Source organism: Triticum dicoccoides, chromosome 1B, assembly GCF_002162155.2.
Source record: "Triticum dicoccoides isolate Atlit2015 ecotype Zavitan chromosome 1B, WEW_v2.0, whole genome shotgun sequence".
Lineage (NCBI taxonomy): Eukaryota > Viridiplantae > Streptophyta > Magnoliopsida > Poales > Poaceae > Triticum > Triticum dicoccoides.
In genome coordinates, this window is record NC_041381.1 from 670,910,959 (window position 1) to 670,932,647 (window position 21,689).

Sequence of the window (21,689 nt, forward strand, 5' to 3'; positions counted from 1 at the left end):
GCTCACCACGGACAAGGCATGATCACCATTAGCAGCTCGTGTGCGGCCGCTGCTGCGACTGCTTGCGCCCCTCCGTGCTCTAGCGGCGCATGATCACCATCTACCAGCTCGTGTGCGGCCGCTGCTGCGACTGCTTGCGCCCCTCCGTGCTCTAGCGGCCGCTGCAGCCATGGCACTCCGGTGCTCTTCCTCTCCTCCTGTGACAAGGCCATGGCAGCTCGTGCTCCAGGACGAATACAACCTGCTCGAGGAAATGTCCCAAAGAAAACTGTCTCTTCAAGGAGAAGAGGTCGATGATGACATGTGGGTTGCACACGTCATAACGCAGAACTTACCGATCAATCTAACAGAGTTTGACTACTATGCCACGCCAGCGCTTACATGCGGGCCATCCTTGTCAAAAAGGCGTTTAGAAGAGGTCCATGAATCAGACACTTTTGAGACATGGTAGTTTTTAGTCAAAGATTAATCGTAGTTTTTAGTCAAAGATTAGTCAAAAAGTGGTAGTTTTCGGCACAAGTTTGTAAAGTGGTAGTTTATAGGCACGGTTGGACGAATTGTGGTAGTTTTTTGTTAAATACTCACTACATACAGATGTATCGAGATATGAAGAGTGTAGATTCACTAATTTTTCACTGTATGCTATTGATTCACATGTACCCAAGCTTGAGGCTCAAATTCAACACTTGGGTTTGCATCTGCATCCAAACTGAATTACTATGTACCTTTTTGAACACAATCATGGACACCTTTGTTTCACGGGCTAAGCTAAATCCAGACCTCTCTTATCTCTGCCAATGCCATGCTGGATATGAGAACCAACAACAAAAATACATCCAAAATTGCTCTTCAGACCATAATAAGAACACAGAAAGAAAGGATGTATTCTTATTATGGTCTAAAGAACACCCCTGTTGGTTCAGAAGATACTGATTATACAGAGACCATAATAGGGATATGTCCTTGATGAAAATGGACGATGCTGCATTTCTTTAGAGATATGTAAAAATAGAAATGCATTTGAATCAACTGAAATGTTTGTAGATGAGATAATTCAAACAGGTATCTTAACTGGCCTGTTGCAACAGACATAAAAAGTGAACAACCAAATTGCTGTTGCACTTCTGCTTATTCTCATATGATTTGACAAGTGGGCCTTCTGCACCAATGCATCGAAGCCACCTTTCAGATCTTCAGCATATATGTTTAAATGACTTATCACAACCCAAGAACAAACCAAAAGAAGAGCAAAACTCAACGGCCAACATACCACCAGAGGTAGGCAATGGTGAATGGTGAACACACACAAATCTGATGGCCAAACCACAGGGCAGCTCTATGCTACACACCAGCAATCATCGCACTGACACTGTCCACAGCAAGGAAACTAGATATATTCACAGATTCAACCAAAATTACCACCACAAGGTAAGCAATGGTGAACACACACAAAACTGATGGCTAAACCACAGGGCAGCTCTATGCTACACACCAGCAATCATCGCACTGACACTGTCCACAGCAAGGAAACTAGATATAGTCACAGATTCAACCAAAATAACCACCACAGGTAAGCAAGGCAATGGTGAATGGTGAACACACACAGAACTGATGGCTAAACAACAAGGCAGCACTATGCTCCACACTAGCAATCATCGCACTGCCACTGTCTACAGCAAGGTAACCAGGTATATTCACAGTTTCAGACATCTAGGTATGTAATAACACATATCTAGAACAAACCAACCACACAATGGCTTGGAATGAACTGAATTCTACTTTCAAGTGACAAATCACACTACCTCAACAATAAACACATGACAAACAGCAATAACAAAATATCTATTAGCTAGTAACACCTGCAATAAAGGGTTAATCTCTAGAACACATGTATCAACAAGATACATGTTCTATTATCTTATCACCATCATCAGAACAACAAAGCATAAATACGATAGCCGACATGAAATAGATTAAAGTCATCAGAATGACCAAATATCCAGGAAACATAACATAATACTCCAAGATTTCAGTTTTCAAAGACAAACAGGACACATATAAATGAGTTCGATTTTAGCAGAGCAATCGCAAGCCACCTCTAAGCCTTCTGGTTGTAGACGTAGGTGAGGCCGCACTTGCCGCAGTAATGGCGGTCGAAGTGGTTGGCCATGAAGGTCCCGGCGCCGCACTCGGCGTTCGGGCACTCCTTCCTGAGCCTGGTGACCTTGCCGGTGGCGTCGTCGACCTTGTAGAACTGGAGGACGGCGAGCTTCACCTTCTTGTGCTTGTGCTTTTGCTTCTTGGGCTTGGTGTAGGTCTTCTTCTTGCGCTTCTTGGCGCCACCGCGGAGGCGGAGCACCAGGTGAAGCGTGGACTCCTTCTGGATGTTGTAGTCGGCGAGGGTGCGGCCGTCCTCGAGCTGCTTGCCGGCGAAGATGAGGCGCTGCTGGTCCGGCGGGATCCCCTCCTTGTCCTGGATCTTGGCCTTCACGTTGTCGATGGTGTCCGAGGACTCCACCTCCAGCGTGATGGTCTTGCCCGTCAGGGTCTTCACGAAGATCTGCATCGCGGCGGCGGTGGGGTGGTCGCCTCCGCTGGCTGCGGCGGCGACGGTGGCGGCGGCGCGGTGGGGTTTGGGTTCGGCGGCGGGGTGGAATGGAGGCTAGGGTGAAGGAAGAGTCTGGCGTTATATAAGTACATGTGGGTGGGAGAATGTGAGCTGTTGGATCTAGGGATTCCAGATCGGACGGCTGTCTTTCGTGGACGCAGTTTTGGGCTGGGCTGGATCCGATTGATTTTGCTTGTGGCCCATGCCTCGTGAGGAGGAGGTTCGTTCCACTGTCAATATAAGCATGTAAATTCCATTCTACCCCTAAAAAAATTGTAAATTCCATTCACTTGCCCCAAAAAAGTGTAAAATTCCATTTACCCCTAGAAACTTGTAAATTTAATTTAGTAGTACAAATTATCTTTTAAATAAGAATAAACATAAGTTGTTTTATATCTTGTCCAGCAAAAGAATTGGCCTCACAATTAAAAAATATAAACAAGCAACACATTACAGATTCGACGTTGGTTAAAAGTCGCGCAACATCACTTCTTTTCTTTTTCCAAGAGCCTCGAACTTGCATTTGAGATGTACACACTCCTGAATTCCTATGAAAACCAAGCTAGGACGCTACAAATTAGACAAGGGACTCGGGGATGTATTCGGCTTCGATTCCGATCACGAATAATCAGGCTGTCCAAATGCCAATATCCAATTGTAAACCCCAATATCAACACTCAAACGGTGCCCAGGTGATATTTAGTTCTCATCCAATTTTTGCTTATTCACTCGTGGTTTGTTACTTACAATTCTGTAGTTGTTCGAGAGTGTAATTTTCTAGCATAACCATGTCTGTCTTGAGACAATCAATTCCAAATTTTGCAGTCCTGAGACAATCAATTCCAAATGAAGGATGATGTAACTAGTGCATACCATGCTTTCGCCTAATGTACCAGTGCCAGATAGTGTACGACTGAGTGGAAATACCCAACACTATAAACAACGTTCTAAGCTCGTCGCAAATAAAGATTCCAGCACAACTGACAACAGTCAAACAGTAATCTCACAACAACGGCGGCAGCAAACAGTAAATTCCAGCTGCATGATCACTGGCAAGGCATGGCAAATACAAACCACAACAATAACTCAAAAACGGTCACCAAATTCAAATAGCATTGAACCATTCCAGAAACCGATTAACACTAATCAAGTTTCTAAACTTGTCCGCTTACTACCGCACTTGCAATTATAGATATTCAGCATATGCAAACTAATGCCACATCCAGAAAGATATTCAGGACAAACAACACATCAGATCTAAGGTTGCAAACACATGCACAGATATGGTATGACCACACAATTTCCTGAATCAAAGCAGAATTACCAATGACATGCACCCAGGGCAGGCAACGATTAATGATGGAACACAAAATAGATGGATAAACCACGGGGCAGGACTTTGCTACATTTCTTCGGAGATGAATTTGGGTAATAGGGATGCAGAAAATAGAAATGCAGATCATGGCTACACAAATGTACATATTTGGATAATCACATCAAATGGGTATTTGTCGAGGCATAAAGAATAAACTGAAATGTCTGTCGATGAGAATTCCAATAGCTGAACTGCCTTGTTGCAACAGCCATGAAAAATAAACAACCGAATTGCTTTTGCACTTTTTGCTTATTATCGTATGATTGGTGACAAGATGTGCTTTCGGTCCAATGCATCAAAAGCCCCCTTCTGTACTAGTTATAAAATAAAGATCTTCAGCGCATGTAAAATGACTTATCACAACCCAAGAACAAACCAAAATGAGAAGAGCAAAACTCAACTACAACTGCAAACCGACAGACATATGGCATCATAGACCCAATTAAAAGTACCACGACAGGTAGGCAAGGCAATGGTGAATGGTTACCGCACACAAAACTGATGGCTAAACAACAAGGCACTATGATAGACTCAATCAAAATTACCACCACAGGTAGGCAAGGCAATGGTGAATGGTTACCACACACAAAACTGATGGTTAAACAACAAGGCAGCACTATGCTCCACACTAGCAATCATCGCACTGCCACTGTCAACACTAAGGTAACTAGATATATTCACAGTTTTCAGGCACATCTAGGTATGAACTAACAAATATAACTAGAACAAACAAACCACACAATCACTTGTAATGAACAGATTTCTAATTGCAAGTGAAAAAGATCACACCCCTCAACAATCAACACATGACAAAACAGCAATAGCACAATATTCATCTACATGTGAACCCATGCATAGCTATTGGTTAGTTACACCTGCAATAAAGGGTTAACCTGAACAAATGTATCAACAAGATACATGTTTCCATGATCGCATCACCATCAGATCAACAAGGCATAAAATATGATAGCTGCCATGAGATACATTAACGTCATTCAGAATGACCAAAAATTAAGCTCGCATAGCGTCTCAGCACTAGGAGATCCAATATATAGGAAACATAGTACTCCCAAGGTTTCAGTTTTCAAATACAAACAGGGACACATATAAATGAGTTCTATCCTCGATAGGTAAAAGAGCAGAGCAAACGCAAGCCACCTCTAAGCCTTCTGGTTGTAGACATAGGTGAGGCCGCACTTGCCGCAGTAATGGCGATCGAAGTGGTTGGCCATGAAGGTCCCGGCACCGCACTCGGCGTTGGGGCACTCCTTCCTGAGCCTGGTTACCTTGCCAGTGGCGTCGTCGACCTTGTAGAACTGGAGGACGGCGAGCTTCACCTTCTTGTGCTTGTGCTTTTGCTTCTTGGGCTTGGTGTAGGTCTTCTTCTTGCGCTTCTTGGCGCCACCGCGGAGGCGGAGCACCAGGTGAAGCGTGGACTCCTTCTGGATGTTGTAGTCGGCGAGGGTGCGGCCGTCCTCGAGCTGCTTGCCGGCGAAGATGAGGCGCTGCTGGTCCGGCGGGATCCCCTCCTTGTCCTGGATCTTGGCCTTCACGTTGTCGATGGTGTCCGAGGACTCCACCTCCAGCGTGATGGTCTTGCCCGTCAGGGTCTTCACGAAGATCTGCATCCTGGCGGCGGTGGGGTGGTCGCCTCCGCGCGCTGCGGCGGCGACGGCAGTGGCGGCGGCGGGGTTGGGTTTGGGCTGGGCGGCGGGGTGGAATGGAGGCTAGGGTATGGAAGAGTCTGGCGTTATATAAGTATAAGTAGGCGGGAGAATATGAGCTGTTGGATCTAGGGGGTCCATATCGGACGGCTGGCTATCGTGGACGCAATTTTTGGGCTGGGCTGATAGGATCGATTTTGCTTGTGGCCCATGGTTCGTCTAAATTGCCAAAAAAAGTGTAAATTCCATTTAGTAGTGTACATTATTTTTAGGAATCCGATAACTCCCCAACATTCGGATTTTGAGCATTTTGCCCTGAACGTTTTTACATGGCAACTTTAGTTAATAGGGGATGGCAACTTCGTCCTTTTTCGTTTTTTTGTCAGAAAATTGCCATGTTTCTCTAATCTCACGCAAACTAAACTTGCCATCTAAACCCGTTCGGGTTGCTATGCTTAACTCCCGAACGTTCGGGAGTCACCATTACTGTATTTTTATGTTAGGAATAAATGTGTAAATTTGTATCTTGTCCAAAAAAAGAATTGGCATCACAATTAAAAATATGAATAAGCAAGATGCTAGAGAATTTTTTTCGAAAAAATCTGATCTGTTATAAAGATTCATCGAAAGTACAAAGCACCTCAAACATAATTAAGAAATTCATCGAGGTCCATGGACCATCGAACGACCATTGCCGCCGCCAGAGCGAACCGTCGATGGGCCGCTGTCGCCGCTCCCATACCGGAGCCGACCTGACCTTGTCGATGGCAGCGGGGAAGTCTTCGTGCACGTGTCCTTATGGACCAGCACCCTGGAGCCGCAGTTATAGTCATCGAATCCTTAAATCTATCTGAAGAACCTGATACCAAATAACGCCGCTGCATACAAACGGCGAGAAACCCTAACCTTACTGAGGGTCTCTTGGACTAAGGGGTCATCGGGCTGCCGGCCTATCTCTCATGGGCCGGACTGGTAGGCCGCTCTTGATTCATTAAAGGAAGGCCGGACTACAGGCGACCTCGTGCTCTGGAAGGAAATATCTGAAGACTTGGCATATCCTCCAAGTCTGGTTAGCGAAATTGGCATGTTTATCCCTTGATGGTGACCAACCATATGTAACCCTAGGTACCTGTATAAACCAGAGGGTTTAGCACGTAGAGGAACAGAACCATTATCACCATACCCACCTAGGGTTTAGTTCATTCGATCTTGTGGTAGATCAACTCTGTAAGTGTCATACAAACACATCAATACAACCAAGCAATACGTAGGGTTTTACCTCTTCGAGAGGGCCTGAACCTGGGTAAACAATGTCTCTACGTTCATTGTTACCCATTGATCCAAGATCCACAGCTCGGGACCCCCTACCCGAGATATGTTGCTTTTGACACCGACACTCACCGCCCCAAGGAGCTGATAGGAATCTACGCCGGAGCTCCGTCTAATATGTCCCAACGAACGAACTTGAGGAGGATCGGAGTCCAGAAGACTGATTCGAAGAAGGAGTGCCACCATCCGTCCAAACGCCGCCCCTACGAGGACTAAAACCATACATCTACTAGCGGGAGTCAAGACACTAGGATTCTCCTCCCGCCTGTCGGTGTCAAAACCGGCAGATCTCGGGTAGGGGGTCCCGAACTGTGCGCCTAAGAGCATCTCCAGCCGCGCCCCCAACACGCCCCCAAGCGATTTTTTCGCGCCGGCGCCGAAAAAACGGCCCAATCGCGCCCCTAGGAGCCCGTTTTTCGCAGGCTTGGGCTGAAATTAGCGCCGGCGGACCCAGGCCGAACCCAACGCGTTGGGGGGCGCCGGGGCGAGCGGTTTTGGCACGAAAGAGCCGCGGGCCCGCCGAGTCAGCGGCGCGTGCCTCGTTGACGTCGGAACGCCGGCAAGCAGTTTCCCAGAGGCAAGGCTGACCGGCGGCAGCCTTGCCATTGATTCCTCATCATGGGCGGTGCATCACGGGTAGCGCGGCGACGCCTCCCCTCCTGCCATGCGTACACACAGCGCGGGGCTATATAAACCGGTGGCCTCCCTCGCCTCTGGCCACACCAGCCCACAGCCGCCCGCTGACCACCGCCGAGCTTTGCCTCTCTCCTTGTGCGCAACCGCCTGCCGATGCTTCTTCCCTCCCCTCTCCCTTTCTCCCAAGCCCGATGGTCGCGCGATTCCCTGGCGACGCGGCGGCGTCCAACGGCTTCAGCCGCCGCTCGCTCCACGAGTGGGAAGCCTAGCTGCTCTTCAAGGCGAACATCCCGGCGCCACCAGACATGCGCGCCGGGCCGACGGGGTGGAGGCTCTGCAACGGAGGCGTCCCCATTCCCCCGGTGCCCGACGTCGAGGCGCGCCCCGCCTTCTTCGTCGCCGAGGTCGACCGCGTGCGAGCCTCCCTAACAGAGGAGCAGCGTGCCCTCCCCCATTACGCCGCCAACAACCACGTGTCGTGGGCGGCGTACTTCCAGCACCGCCAGGAGCAGAGGCTGGCGTCCACCAACGGGGCGCCGGTGGTGGGCAGCGTCAAGAATAGCGAGGGGCGCCGCGTATGGTACGACGCCCCCGGTCGCATGCTCCAGGACATGCTGGAGTACCTAGAGGGCGGTAATGACCCGCCGCTGGCATACCCTATCGCGGCGGCTGCCCCGATGTTAGGGAACGCAGTATTTCAAAAAAAAATCCAACAATCACGCAAGGTCTATCTAGGTGATGCATAGCAACGAGAGGGAGAGTGTGTCCACGTATCCTCGTAGACCGAAAGCGGAAGCGTTTAGTTAATGCGGTTGATGTAGTCGAATGTCTTTGCGATCCAACTGATCCAAGTATCGAACGTACGGCACCTCCGCGGTCAGCACACGTTCAGCTCGGGGACGTCCCTCGTACTCTTCATCCAGTTGAGGCCAAGGGAGAGTTTCTCGGCACAACGGTGTGGTGATGGTGATGATGAAGCTACCGGCGCAGGGCTTCGCCTAAGCACTACGACGAAATGAGCGAGGCGTGCCGACCGCGATCACATCGACTTTGGAACCATTTCCCACACGCATCATCACCTCGTCCTTAGCCAATCTTCGCTTAATTCGTAGCCCCTATTTCGAGTTGTAAATATGAGCAACAGAACCAGTATCAAATACCCAGGCGCTACTGCGAGTGTTAGTTAAGTACAAATTCATAACATGTATATCAAATATACCTTTCACTTTGCCATCCTTCTTATCCGCCAAATACCTGGGGTAGTTCCGCTTCCAGTGACCAGTCCCTTTGCAGTAGAAGCACTCAGTTTTAGGCTTAGGTCCAGACTTGGGTTTCTTCTCTTGTGCATCAACCTTTTTGCCATTCTTCTTGAAGTTCCCTTTCTTCCCTTTGCCCTTTTTCTTGAAACTAGTGGTCTTATTGACCATCAACACTTGATGCTCCTTTTTGATTTCTACCTCCGCGGCCTTTAGCATCGCGAAGAGCTCGGGAATAGTCTTGTCCATCCCTTGGCATATTATAGTTCATCACGAAGCCTTTATAGCTTGGTGGCAGTGATTGAAGAACCCTGTCAATGACACAATCAACTAGAAGATCGACTCCCAACTGAGTCAAGTGATTATGATACCCCAGACATTTTGAGTATGTGTTCACTGACAGAACTATTCTCCTCCATTTTGCAGCTGTAGAACTTGTTGGAGACTTCATATCTCTCAACTCGCGCATTTGCTTGAAATATTAACTTCAACTCTTGGAACATCTCGTATGTTCCATGATGTTCAAAACGTCTTTGAAGTCCCGATTCTAAGCCGTAAAGCATGACATACTGAACTATCGAGTAGTCATTAGCTTTGCTTTGCCAGACGTTCTTAACGTCATTAGTAGCATCTGCAGCAGGCCTGGCACCCAATGGCGCTTCCAGGACGTAATTCTTCTATGCAACAATGAGGATAATCCTCAAGTTACAGACCCAGTCCGTGTAGTTGCTGCCATCATTTTTCAACTTAGCTTTCTCCAGGAACACATTGAAATTCAAAGGAACGGTAGCACGGGCCATTGATCTACAACAACATAGACATGCAAAATACTATCAGGTACTAAGTTCATGATAAATTAAAGTTCAATTAATCATATTACTTAAGAACTCCCACTTAGATAGACATCCCTCTAATCATCTAAGTGATCACGTGATCCAAATCAACTAAACCATGTCCGATCATCACGTGAGATGGAGTAGTTTTCAATGGTGAACATCACTATGTTGATCATATCTACTATATGATTCACGCTCGACCTTTCGGTCTCAGTGTTCCGAGGCCATATCTGCATATGCTAGGCTCGTCAAGTTTAACCCGAGTATTTTGCGTGTGCAAAACTGGCTTGCACCCATTGTATGTGAACGTAGAGCTTATCACACCCGATCATCACGTGGTGTCTTGGCACGACAAACTATAGCAACGGTGCATACTCAGGGAGAACACTTGTACCTTGAAATTTAGTAAGGGATCATCTTATAATGCTACTGACCTTTTAAGCAAAATAAGATGCATAAAGGATAAACATCACATTCAATCAAAATATGTGACATGATATGGCCATCATCATCTTGTGCTCATGATCTCCATCACCGAAGCATCGTCATGATCTCCAACGTCATCGACGCGACACCTTGATCTCCATCATAGCATTGTTGTCATCTCGCCAACTATTGTTACTATGACTATCGCTACCGCTTAGTGATAAAGTAAAACAATTACATGGCGATTGCATTGCATACAATAAAGCAACAACCATATGGCTCCTGCCAGTTGCCGATAACTTTGCTACAAAACATGATCATCTCATACAACAATTTATATCACATCATGCTTGACCATATCACATCACAGCAACCCCTGCAAAAACAAGTTAGACGTCCTCTACTTTGTTGTTGCAAGTTTTACATGGCTGTTACGGGCTTATAGCAAGAACTGTTCTTACCTACGCATCAAAACCACAACGATTTTTCGTCAAGTGTGTTGTTTTAACCTTCAACAAGGACCGGGTGTAGCCACACTCGATTCAACTAAAGTTGGAGAAACAGACACTCACCAGCCACCTATGTGCAAAGCACGTCGGTAGAACCAGTCTCGCGTAAGCGTACGCGTAATGTCAGTCTGAGTCGCTTCATCCAACAATACCGCTGAATCAAAGTATGACATGCCGGTAAGCAGTATGACTATTATCGCCCACAACACTTTGTGTTCTACTCGTGCATATAACATCTACGCATAGACCTGGCTCGGATGCCACTGTTGGGGAACGCAGTAATCTCAAAAAAATCCTACGATCACGCAAGATCTATCTAGGTGATGCATAGCAAGAGAGGAGAGAGTGTGTCCACGTACCCTCGTAGACCTAAAGCGGAAGCGTTTAGTTAACGCAGTTGATGTAGTCGAACGTCTTTGCGATCCAACCGATCCAAGTACCAAACGTACGGCACCGCCGCGTTCAGCACACGTTCAGCTCGGGGACGTCCCTCGTACTCTTGATCCAGTTGAGGCCGAGGGAGAGTTTTGTCAGCACGATGTTGTGGTGACGACGATGATGAAGCTACCAACGCAGGGCTTCTCCTAAGCACTACAACAATATGACCGAGGTGTGTAACTGTGGAGGGGGGCACCCCGCACACCGCTAAAACAATTGTCAACTTGTGTCTTTGGGGTGCTCCCCTTCCCCGTATATAAAGGAGGGGAGGAGGAGGCAGGCGGCCAACAAGGGGCGCGCCAGGGGGAGGACTCCTACTCCTAGTAGGAGTAGGTCTCCCACCTTTCCTAGTCCAAGAAGGAGAAGAGGGGGAAGGAGGAGGTGGAGAGAAGGAAGGAGAGGGGGGCCGCCGCCCCCTCCCCCTTGTACAATTCAGACTGGAGCAAGGGGGGGGGGGGGCGTGTGCCACCTCCTGGCTGCCCTCTCTCTTCTGAAAGGACCACGATGTCGCCTAGAGGGGGGGTGAATAGGCGTTTTAAAATCTTTTACGGATTTGGCTATATCCTAATGCGGAAATAAACTAAGCGGATACTTTTCAAGCACAAATCCTAAATATACTAGGCTCACTAAGTGCACCAACAACTTAGCATAAACAAGATGAGAACAACAGGATATGAGTAAGCACAAGTAAGTCACACAAACTTACTCAGTGTATATCACGAGGTATGGAAATGAATAATACACACAACCACAAGTAAGCAATACAAGCTTACACAAATTGTATCACAATATATGGAATTTAATGATACAAGCAAACTCAAGTAAGTTACACAAACTTACTTGAGCAATATCACAATATATGGAAGTTTATAACACAAGTTAGCAATTCACACTAATCACAATGTATATCAATAGTAGCAAGTATGAATTGCGGAATATGAAGTGTAGGCCTAAATAATCTCTACAAGGAAATGGCCAACACAATATAATCAACCACCACAATATAATGAGGACAACAAGATATAGTGAATGCACGGTCAAATGACCTAAGTCAACCACAAGTAAGGAGTTAGGGTTAGGGATAACCAAAGTCACGGAGACGAGGATGTATCCCGATGTTCACTTCCTTGGAGGGAAGCTAGTCACCGTTAGAGAGGTGGATGTTACCACGAAGGCACACCAACGCCACGAAGGCTCGCCCTATTCTCCTTGAGATATCACCACGAAGGCAATTCTCAACCACTAGTGGTAGACCTTGAGGCGGCCTCCAAACCTTCACAAACTTTCCGGGGGACAAATCACAAGTTGATTCCTCACCGGAGCACTCCTACCGCCTAGGAGTCTCCAACCTCCAAGAGTAACAAGATCAAGGGGGAAATTCTCAAGACTTGCTCAAATCACGAATTGCTTTGGTCACAAGAGGGAGAGGGAGATGATCTATCTTTTGATTGGAACAACTCTCAAGAACACTCACTAATCTCTCTGGGATCTAAGATTTGGTGTAGGAGAAGTGAGAGGGAGCCACTTGTGTTCTTGGGACGATTTGGGATGAAGTGATCAACCCTCCCCCGGAGTGGGAGAGGGATATTTATACCCCACAGAAAATAGAGCCGTTTCCCGCAGTTGTTGACCTGCCCGGATGATCTGGACGCATACCCGGATGATCCGGGCAATGCCCGGATGATCCGGGAAGGTCAATATACAATGTGGTGAAGTAGATACCCGGATGTCCGGGGACATAGCCGGATGATCCGGGCAATTCCCGGATGATCCGGGTGGGTAGCCGGATGATCCGGCTAGCGGAATAAGCTTCTGTGATGAATTTTACGAATAACCCGGATGATCCGGGCAGGACCCCGGATGATCCGGGCAAAGCCCGGGTGATATGGGAGAGGACCCGGATGATCCGGCCAAACCAAACTGCTGCAGCCTAGAAACTGAAACAGGCACAACTTTTACATCCGGACTCCGATTTTGATGATCTTGGGCTCGTTTTGAAGCTATGAAAAAAACCATGTCCTCACATAGAGAACCACCCAAGATGAACCAAAATGGAGGATGCAAAATATGCAAAGGTTTTATCATGTATTTGGGTAACCTATTTGGCTTTGGATTTTCTTTGGTATATAGGATATGAGTGGAATTGTGTAGAGAAGATGTTGACTTGAGCAAATCTATCACGAACCCCTTTGATCCCCTCTTAATAGTGCGGGATCCCTATAACTCAAGAATCATAAAAGGTCTACACTACATAGCTATCAATAATCCATTCTTGAGTGTATGTGTTCCTTCGGTGTTCATCACTCCACAACACTAACATCGAAGGAACTAATACCTTTGACTCGAGCCTTTCACTTGAGCTTGAAGTTGAAGTTTCTTCTTGGATCAAGTTGAATGGCAAGACATTGGTGAAGTCTTCAAGTAGCTCCCCCATACACAATGTGGGAAGCTTTGCTTTGTATTTATCTTCATGTGTCCATCATGTGATCATCCACAAGCTTCAAGCATGTAATCCTTCGGGATAGTTATCTTGAACTTGCCCTTGTCAACCATGATCATCAACACTTGATGTCATCCTATCATAGACACTTGAAATATCTCTCTCGATGCGAGCCCATGAGAATCTCCTCTCAAAAACATAGGCAACACATAGTATGGGTTAGTACACAAAGCGCAATTGACAAATTCTTACCATACCACAAGATCTCACGTGGCACATGATTTGCGCTTGTGTGTTGACCATCTTTGAATTCAATCTTCGATCTTCATCTTGGTCAACCTTAATCTTTGCTCCATGATTAATCTTGATGCACAACTACATGTATATGGCATTCATTCCGAATCCATTCAATATCCTTCTTGCATCACCCATGGAACAAACCTTCCTATATAACTTGATGTCATTGTTTCTTCATAGGAATTGTCATTCATTATCAAGTCTCAATGCATATATAGATGTTGATGGATTTCATCCACCAATTCATCCAATATTCTTCATGCATTGCAAATGGAACTTTCCTTCAAATGTATATCTCAGTGCAAACATTAGTCCATTAGGATTGTCATTTAATTACCAAAACCACACATGGGGACTACATGTACTTTCAATCTCCCCATTTTGGTAATTGATGACAATCTCAACAAGAGGGTTTATATAATGAATTTTTAAACAAGCATGAAATTTATCCAAGGATAAATTGTATACTTGGGATGGTTGTACTATCATCAATACACTACACAAGCATTTGATGATAGTACACCCATTGTATATAGAGCAAACTCCCCCATAATATATGAATTTGTGAATGAACTTTGAATGTCATTGCATATATTGGTTGACATAAACTAGGAGAAGATTTCTCTATATACAAGACTCATCCATGCAATAAGAATATATAACAAGGGTAGATATGCATGAGTGACAACAAGAACTAGAAAAGATATTTATCTTAAACCCTCTAAACTTCTCCCCCATTGGCAACAAATGCCAAAATGGAAGACAAAACATCTAGCAGACCAATATAGTATGAGTTCCTCCTTGATGTGTGCATATAACAAAATGTGAGTGAAAACAAATGCACATATTCAATGATGAACAATTAAAGGAGCTCGAAATCTATAGAATGCAACCAGATACGAAGATATGAACTTTTTCATGTATAAAAATTTCTAAGTGGCCTATAATAATCATGATATGTATCCACAAAGAAACTCGTATACACAAAAAGAAAGGTTGCAATTGATAAGAACATGATATCCACAAGTGAATCCACTATTATACAACTTGAGCCTAGTCATAATAGCAAGGCACATGGCACAAAACACATGGCACAAATTGATCTCATTTGCATAACACAAAGTGAAGCAAGCAATCAAAAGATCCGATGAGCCAAAAGAATAAAAGAATATTACGATTTGGGTAAAGGAGTGTTCTAAGGAAAATAGAGAAGCTCCCCATGATTTGTGCACAATTGAATTTTTTTTATTTGGATACAAGTGCACAAAATAGGATCATCACTCCCCCCCAAAATCAATAGGAACACACAACAATTGCAAGCAAACATAGATAAGAAAAGAAGCCTAGCATTTGCAACAAACATATGGTTGAGCAACATGTACATGAGGCAACCTAAGAATAGGCACAACCAAAATGATGTGTGTGAGACACGTCAAAGCACTTGAGAAGACTAGTATAAGGATGAGAATTAAGCATCAACATAGCCTTGAGTAAATGAGATACAAGGTGCAAGACATGTCCTTCCCACACACATGAAGTTAAGAAGGTCACACACACATCAAGAAAATGGGTTCACAAGCTCACTAATAGCAAACTAAAAATCAAAGCTTGTGACAACCCATGATGAAGATAGGAAATAATAGGCTTGTCAAGACAAGCATGAGAACAACAATCTTCACCAAACATGAGTGCACTAAGATGGAAAGAGGTAAGACATGCACTCATTCAACAAATGCTTCCATGGAGCCACCAAAAAGATATAAAAAGTGAATGAAATGGTGGACATGAAAGAATAGGGATATCAACTAGAGATGTAACTTCTCTCACGTGTATAAGATACTAGGTAGATGATATCCACAAAGAAGGATGTAGACATAAAATAGTTACAAAAGGAAGGAATAAGATATCAAAATGGGAGTCATAAAATATACCAATGAGATCTTTGCTTGAAAGCATGGCACATGGCTTAATATAATCTTATTGTATATTAATGAACTCCAAATACACAACCATCAAAGACATCACAACTAGCAACAAGAGATCATTGTTGGGATGCTTTGAGAAAGGAAACAAGTATCACAGGAACGAGTCAAGAAATTCATGCCATGATGGAGCCTACACAAGGTTAACCCCATTTCTATATATATGCATGAAGTAAATACTTGTTACCGAGATAGCATTGGTATGAAGTTGTAGATCAAATAAAATGTCCAAGCTTGGCTCTAATTTCCTCATAGTGCCACCACCTTCATGAATAAGCCAAGCACCCAATGCTTCTCAAATGTACCTAAAACATTTTAAGTACAATATGGTCCCCAAACTTATTGGGTCCGACGTAGTTAGCATAACTACAACACATAGGGTAAAACCACTTAAACATGTGCCTATTGATATGAATTTGAATTTCATGCACATCATAGCTATTAAGAATTTGATGGATTTACCATATATATATTGGATCAAATAAGGCAAATAAGGCATGTGAATTTACACATAGTAAATATGCATGCATAAGCCTACCAAAATCCAGGGAGATATAAATTGGACAAATGACCACATAACTGTTAATACTTCCAATAACAACACTAGTCATTCATGTTGTCCAAAATGAATCAAAGTGACAAATCAACATATGATAGCACACAAAGTTCAACATATGAACCAAGGAAAAAAAACAATGAGCATATAAGATATGCATTGCACACATACTCATAGGAATATCCCACTCAAGTAGATATAGGACACTATAAACAATGAGATAACAAACTCTCATATAGAGCAATAAGATGAATTCGAACAAAATGGTATTTCGGGTTATCATTGGGTGTAGAAACCAAATAAGTACATGATCATCTATACTAACACAAGCATAACATGAGAGTTTAGGAATAACCACAATGCTTGGATAGCATAATATTAACATTCCGACTAGATAGATAATCATGAAAAGCAATAATTGGAATAGCTTTAATCAAATGATTTTCCAAATATGGTTTTAAAGATAACCATGGGCAAAACCGCACAAGAATGCCATACGTAAACAAGACATTGCATGCCATGGAGATATAAGATAATCTCAAATATAAATTCTAGGTGGCATCCCTCAATTGTTCATATTAACAAGGATTGTGATATGCACAAAGCATATCACTCCCCCCATAATATGATGATCCATGTATTATCCACAAGAAGCAAATGAAACCCAACTAAGGATAATTAATGGATGAGAATTTGAGTTTCAAATGAGCTTTACATACCACATAGTACCTTGATAATATAGCACTAACAATACTAGGTGGTATCCCACATACATACACCTTTAAGGTTTGTGATATCCGTAAAACATAGCACTCCCCCATAATGTGATGATCAAGCCAAGGAAGATTCAACTAATGAAGCAATAAAGGCTTGAAACCACACACGCACAAATATATGAAGTGCATTGTGACCTACACATGCTAGATAACACAAATCAAGCATACTAGGAAGCACAACTAAAAAAAGCACATGCTAGGTACAAAACCTAAACATGCAAGGGACACAGTAACTTTCAATGTAAACAATGCAAGTACAAGTTACCGCAAAGAGGAGCATTGGATTGATAGATATGATGATAATCCACTTAACTTGGCATTAACCATAACATATGGTGAAAATAGTTTTTCTTCATGAAGTAGCCAAGTCTCCAATGCCCTCCACACACCTATTGATCAAGTTTGAGCTTGATGGTCCCCAACCAAGTTGGGTCCTAAGAAGTTAGTAACAATAGGCTTGGCAACCCAAATGGTCTTGTCCACTTTCAAACTTCTATGGGAACCCACAAACTTGGCAAACACATTGCCAACAATATCCTTCTTTAGCAAGGAGGCTTAGATATGTTACCGTTGGAACAAGATGAAGCTATGTGTCCCTTCTTACGACAAATATAGCAACATGTGCTCCCCTTTCTCTTCTTCTTTACCTTTTCAACTTGGAGAGCATTATCTTGGTTAGGCATGGGAAGAGGCCTTTCATTATCTTGATATTGAACTTGAGGCCACTTCCCTTGATGCTTCACACTTGAAGCCTTCTTCTTCAATGGACAAGATCTCACATGGTGTCCAACATTCTTGCACTTGAAGCAAATAATGTTGGCCGAATTCTTGACTTGATCTCGTCCCTTCTTGTTCTTGGACTTCTTCTTGCTGGAGATGAAATCAAGTCCAATTTTGTCTTGAGGGTCCTTTTGCACACTCAAGATATTATCACAATATTTTTCGAAGTCTTTCTTCAAACTGGTGACTTGGGCCTTGAGCTCTTTATTTTCCTCTACAAGGTTAGTATTAACAAAAGAACTAGAGGAAGTAGAAACTTCATTGTTAGAGCAACAAGGCATGGTGAGCAATTCATCACAAGATGTACCAATATCATGTAGAGAGGAACTGCAAGGACTAGCACATGGCAATAAGGCACTTCGAGTAGAAGATGTGCTAATATCCACATGAGACTCACACGATTTTATCTTGGTCCACATAGCCTTATGAGCTAACTTTAGCCCATCATGAGAGATTATAAGGTCCTCATGAGTGCCCGAGAGCTTTTCATAACTTTCTTCCAATTTCCCATAGTTGCTAGTTAGCAAATCAAGTTGAGTCCTTAGGTCAACATTTTCTTTTAATATCGATGCTTCACACAAGATAGAGTTAGTAGCACAAGCATCATTATCAATATGAGAGGAGCATGTAGAAGCTAGAGACTCCGCATGAGTAGCTTGAAGTTCCTCATGAGACTTAGAGAGTTTGATGAGCTCTCCTTTGACCTTCTTGTAGTCAAGGTCAAGGGGCTCAAAATCCTATTTAAGTTTACAATGCGTAACTTCAATCTCTTCTTTTAAAGACCTCAAGTCACTAAGACATTGATGAGCCATAGCAAGTTCATGTTCAAGTTGTTCACTTTTTGCTTGCTCGTAAAGAAATAAGTCATTACGTTTTTGAAAGCAAGCAAGAACATCTTGGAACCTTTTATAAGTGTTATTTTTAGCTCTACGAAGAGTTTTCCCAATCTCATAGAGATTTTGAGTCAAGACTTCATCATCTTCCTCATTACAACTATCATCATTGTCACTAAGAGAAGATGATACCTCGTCATTACCTCTTGCCATGAGGCACATGTGAACACAAGGGGTTGATGATGATTCTTTTGGAGAAGAGGGTTCTTCATCAACCAAGCATGCCTCATTTTTCTTGATTTCCTCTACATGGTTAGTTTCACAAATAGAACTAGAGGGAATCACGATATTTCTATCATGGCAACATGGGAGATCAAGCATATCATCACAAATGAGCTTAACACCATCATTACAGGATATTTCTTCACTCACCATGTCATTACCTTGTGGTATGCCACATGTTGGTGAAGTGAAAGATGTTGGGGTATGCAAGTAATTGGAGGTGGAAGCAATAGAGAGCTCTTCATGATTTAAAAATGTGGAGAACTCCTCCATTAACTCCCCAAAAAGAATATTGTCTTCATGAAGATTGGACCCACCATATATATCTTCAATTTTGGTCCAAGCATCATGAGCTAACGAACAAGACGAGATTGACTTGAACACCTCGAAGGCTATAGCTTGGTGAATGAAACTTAAAGCGTCACAATCAAGATGCATATCATCAAGTGATGGAGATTGTCCATCCTTTAGATTTGAATTCCCTACAACCACAATCCGCAAAGCATTTGGACCCATGGCCCGAAAGTGACAAAGCATGTGTAATCTCCACATAATGTAATTTGTGCCATTAAAACAAAATGTGTCATCGTGCACTAGTTCACTAGTCGACATCGTTACTCTCTAGGCGGTTAAGCCTAATAAGAAGAGACCTAGCTCTGATACCAATTGAAAGGACCACGATGTCGCCTAGAGGGGGGGGGGTGAATAGGCGTTTTAAAATCTTTTACGGATTTGGCTATATCCTAATGCGGAAATAAACTAAGCGGATACTTTTCAAGCACAAATCCTAAATATACTAGGCTCACTAAGTGCACCAACAACTTAGCATAAACAAGATGAGAACAACAGGATATGAGTAAGCACAAGTAAGTCACACAAACTTACTCAGTGTATATCACGAGGTATGGAAATGAATAATACACACAACCACAAGTAAGCAATACAAGCTTACACAAATTATATCACAATATATGGAATTTAATGATACAAGCAAACTCAAGTAAGTTACACAAACTTACTTGAGCAATATCACAATATATGGAAGTTTATAACACAAGTTAGCAATTCACACTAATCACAATGTATATCAATAGTAGCAACTATGAATTGCGGAATATGAAGTGTAGGCCTAAATAATCTCTACAAGGAAATGGCCAACACAATATAATCAACCACCACAATATAATGAGGACAACAAGATATAGTGAATGCACGGTCAAATGACCAAAGTCAACCACAAGTAAGGAGTTAGGGTTAGGGATAACCAAAGTCACGGAGACGAGGATGTATCCTGATGTTCACTTCCTTGGAGGGAAGCTAGTCACCGTTAGAGAGGTGGATGTTACCACGAAGGCACACCAATGCCACGAAGGCTCACCCTATTCTCCTTGAGATATCACCCCGAAGGCAATTCTCAACCACTAGTGGTAGACCTTGAGGCGGCCTCCAAACCTTCACAAACTTTCCGGGGGACAAATCACAAGTTGATTCCTCACCGGAGCACTCCTACCGCCTAGGAGTCTCCAACCTCCAAGAGTAACAAGATCAAGGGGGAAATGCCCAAGACTTGCTCAAATCACGAATTGCTTTGGTCACAAGAGGGAGAGGGAGAGGATCTATCTTTTGATTGGAACAACTCTCAACAACACTCACTAATCTCTCCGGGATCTAAGATTTGGTGTAGGAGAAGTGAGAGGGAGCCACTTGTGTTCTTGGGACGATTTGGGATGAAGTGCTCAACCCTCCCCCGGAGTGGGAGAGGGATATTTATACCCCCAAAGAAAATAGAGCCGTTTCCCGCAGTTGTTGACCTGCCCGGATGATCTGGACGCATACCCGAATGATCCGGGCAATGTCCGGATGATCCGGGAAGGTCAATATACAATGTGGTGAAGTAGATACCCGGATGTCCGGGGACATAGCCGGATGATCCGGGCAATTCCCGGATGATCCGGGTGGGTAGCCGGATGATCCGGCTAGCGGAATAAGCTTGTGTGATGAATTTTACGAATAACCCGGATGATCCGGGCAAAGCCCGGATGATATGGGAGAGGACCCGGATGATCCGGCCAAACCAAACTGCTGCAGCCTAGAAACTGAAACAGGCACAACTTTTACATCCGGACTCCGATTTTGATGATCTTGTGCTCGTTTTGAAGCTATAAAAAAAACAGGTCCTCACATATAGAACCACCCAAGATGAACCAAAATGGAGGATGCAAAATATGCAAAGGTTTTATCATGTATTTGGGTAACCTATTTGGCTTTGGATTTTCTTTGGTATATAGGATATGAGTGGAATTGTGTAGAAAAGATGTTGACTTGAGCAAATCTATCACGAACCCCTTTGATCCCCTCTTAATAATGCGGGATCCCTATAACTCAAGAATCATAAAAGGTCTACACTACATAGCTATCAATAATCCATTCTTGAGTGTATGTGTTCCTTCGGTGTTCATCACTCCACAACACTAACATCGAAGGAACTAATACCTTTGACTCGAGCCTTTCACTTGAGCTTGAAGTTGAAGTTTCTTCTTGGATCAAGTTGAATGGCAAGACATTGGTGAAGTCTTCAAGTAGCTCCCCCATACACAATGTGGGAAGCTTTGCTTTGTATTTATCTTCATGTGTCCATCATGTGATCATCCACAAGCTTCAAGCAT

General features: G+C 43.9%; 1 protein-coding gene across 1 annotated transcript; it reads right to left on the bottom strand.

Moving 5' to 3' along the window:
• Window positions 1-1,946: 1,946 nt before the first annotated feature.
• LOC119349545 (ubiquitin-40S ribosomal protein S27a-like) lies at window positions 1,947-5,712 on the bottom strand. The gene is made up of 4 exons (XM_037617590.1): window positions 5,291-5,712; window positions 5,230-5,255; window positions 3,145-3,170; window positions 1,947-2,589 (listed from the first exon to the last, which is right to left on the bottom strand). The coding sequence occupies exons 1-4, from the start codon at window positions 5,609-5,611 to the stop codon at window positions 2,099-2,101; spliced, it is 864 nt and encodes a 287-aa protein (XP_037473487.1). The 5' UTR covers window positions 5,612-5,712; the 3' UTR covers window positions 1,947-2,098.
• Window positions 5,713-21,689: the final 15,977 nt, after the last annotated feature.

Bases quoted from the DNA above. Each gene is read 5' to 3' on its own strand.
- LOC119349545 (XM_037617590.1), bottom strand. From the start codon at position 5,611: ATGCAGATCTTCGTGAAGACCCTGACGGGCAAGACCATCACGCTGGAG. The intron at 5,256-5,290 runs GTCGACGACGCC...AACCAGGCTCAG, and splicing joins CCGTCCTCCAGTTCTACAAG to GAAGGAGTGCCCCAACGCCG. The intron at 3,171-5,229 runs GTGCCGGGACCT...GTAGCGTCCTAG, and splicing joins GTGCCCCAACGCCGAGTGCG to CTTGGTTTTCATAGGAATTC.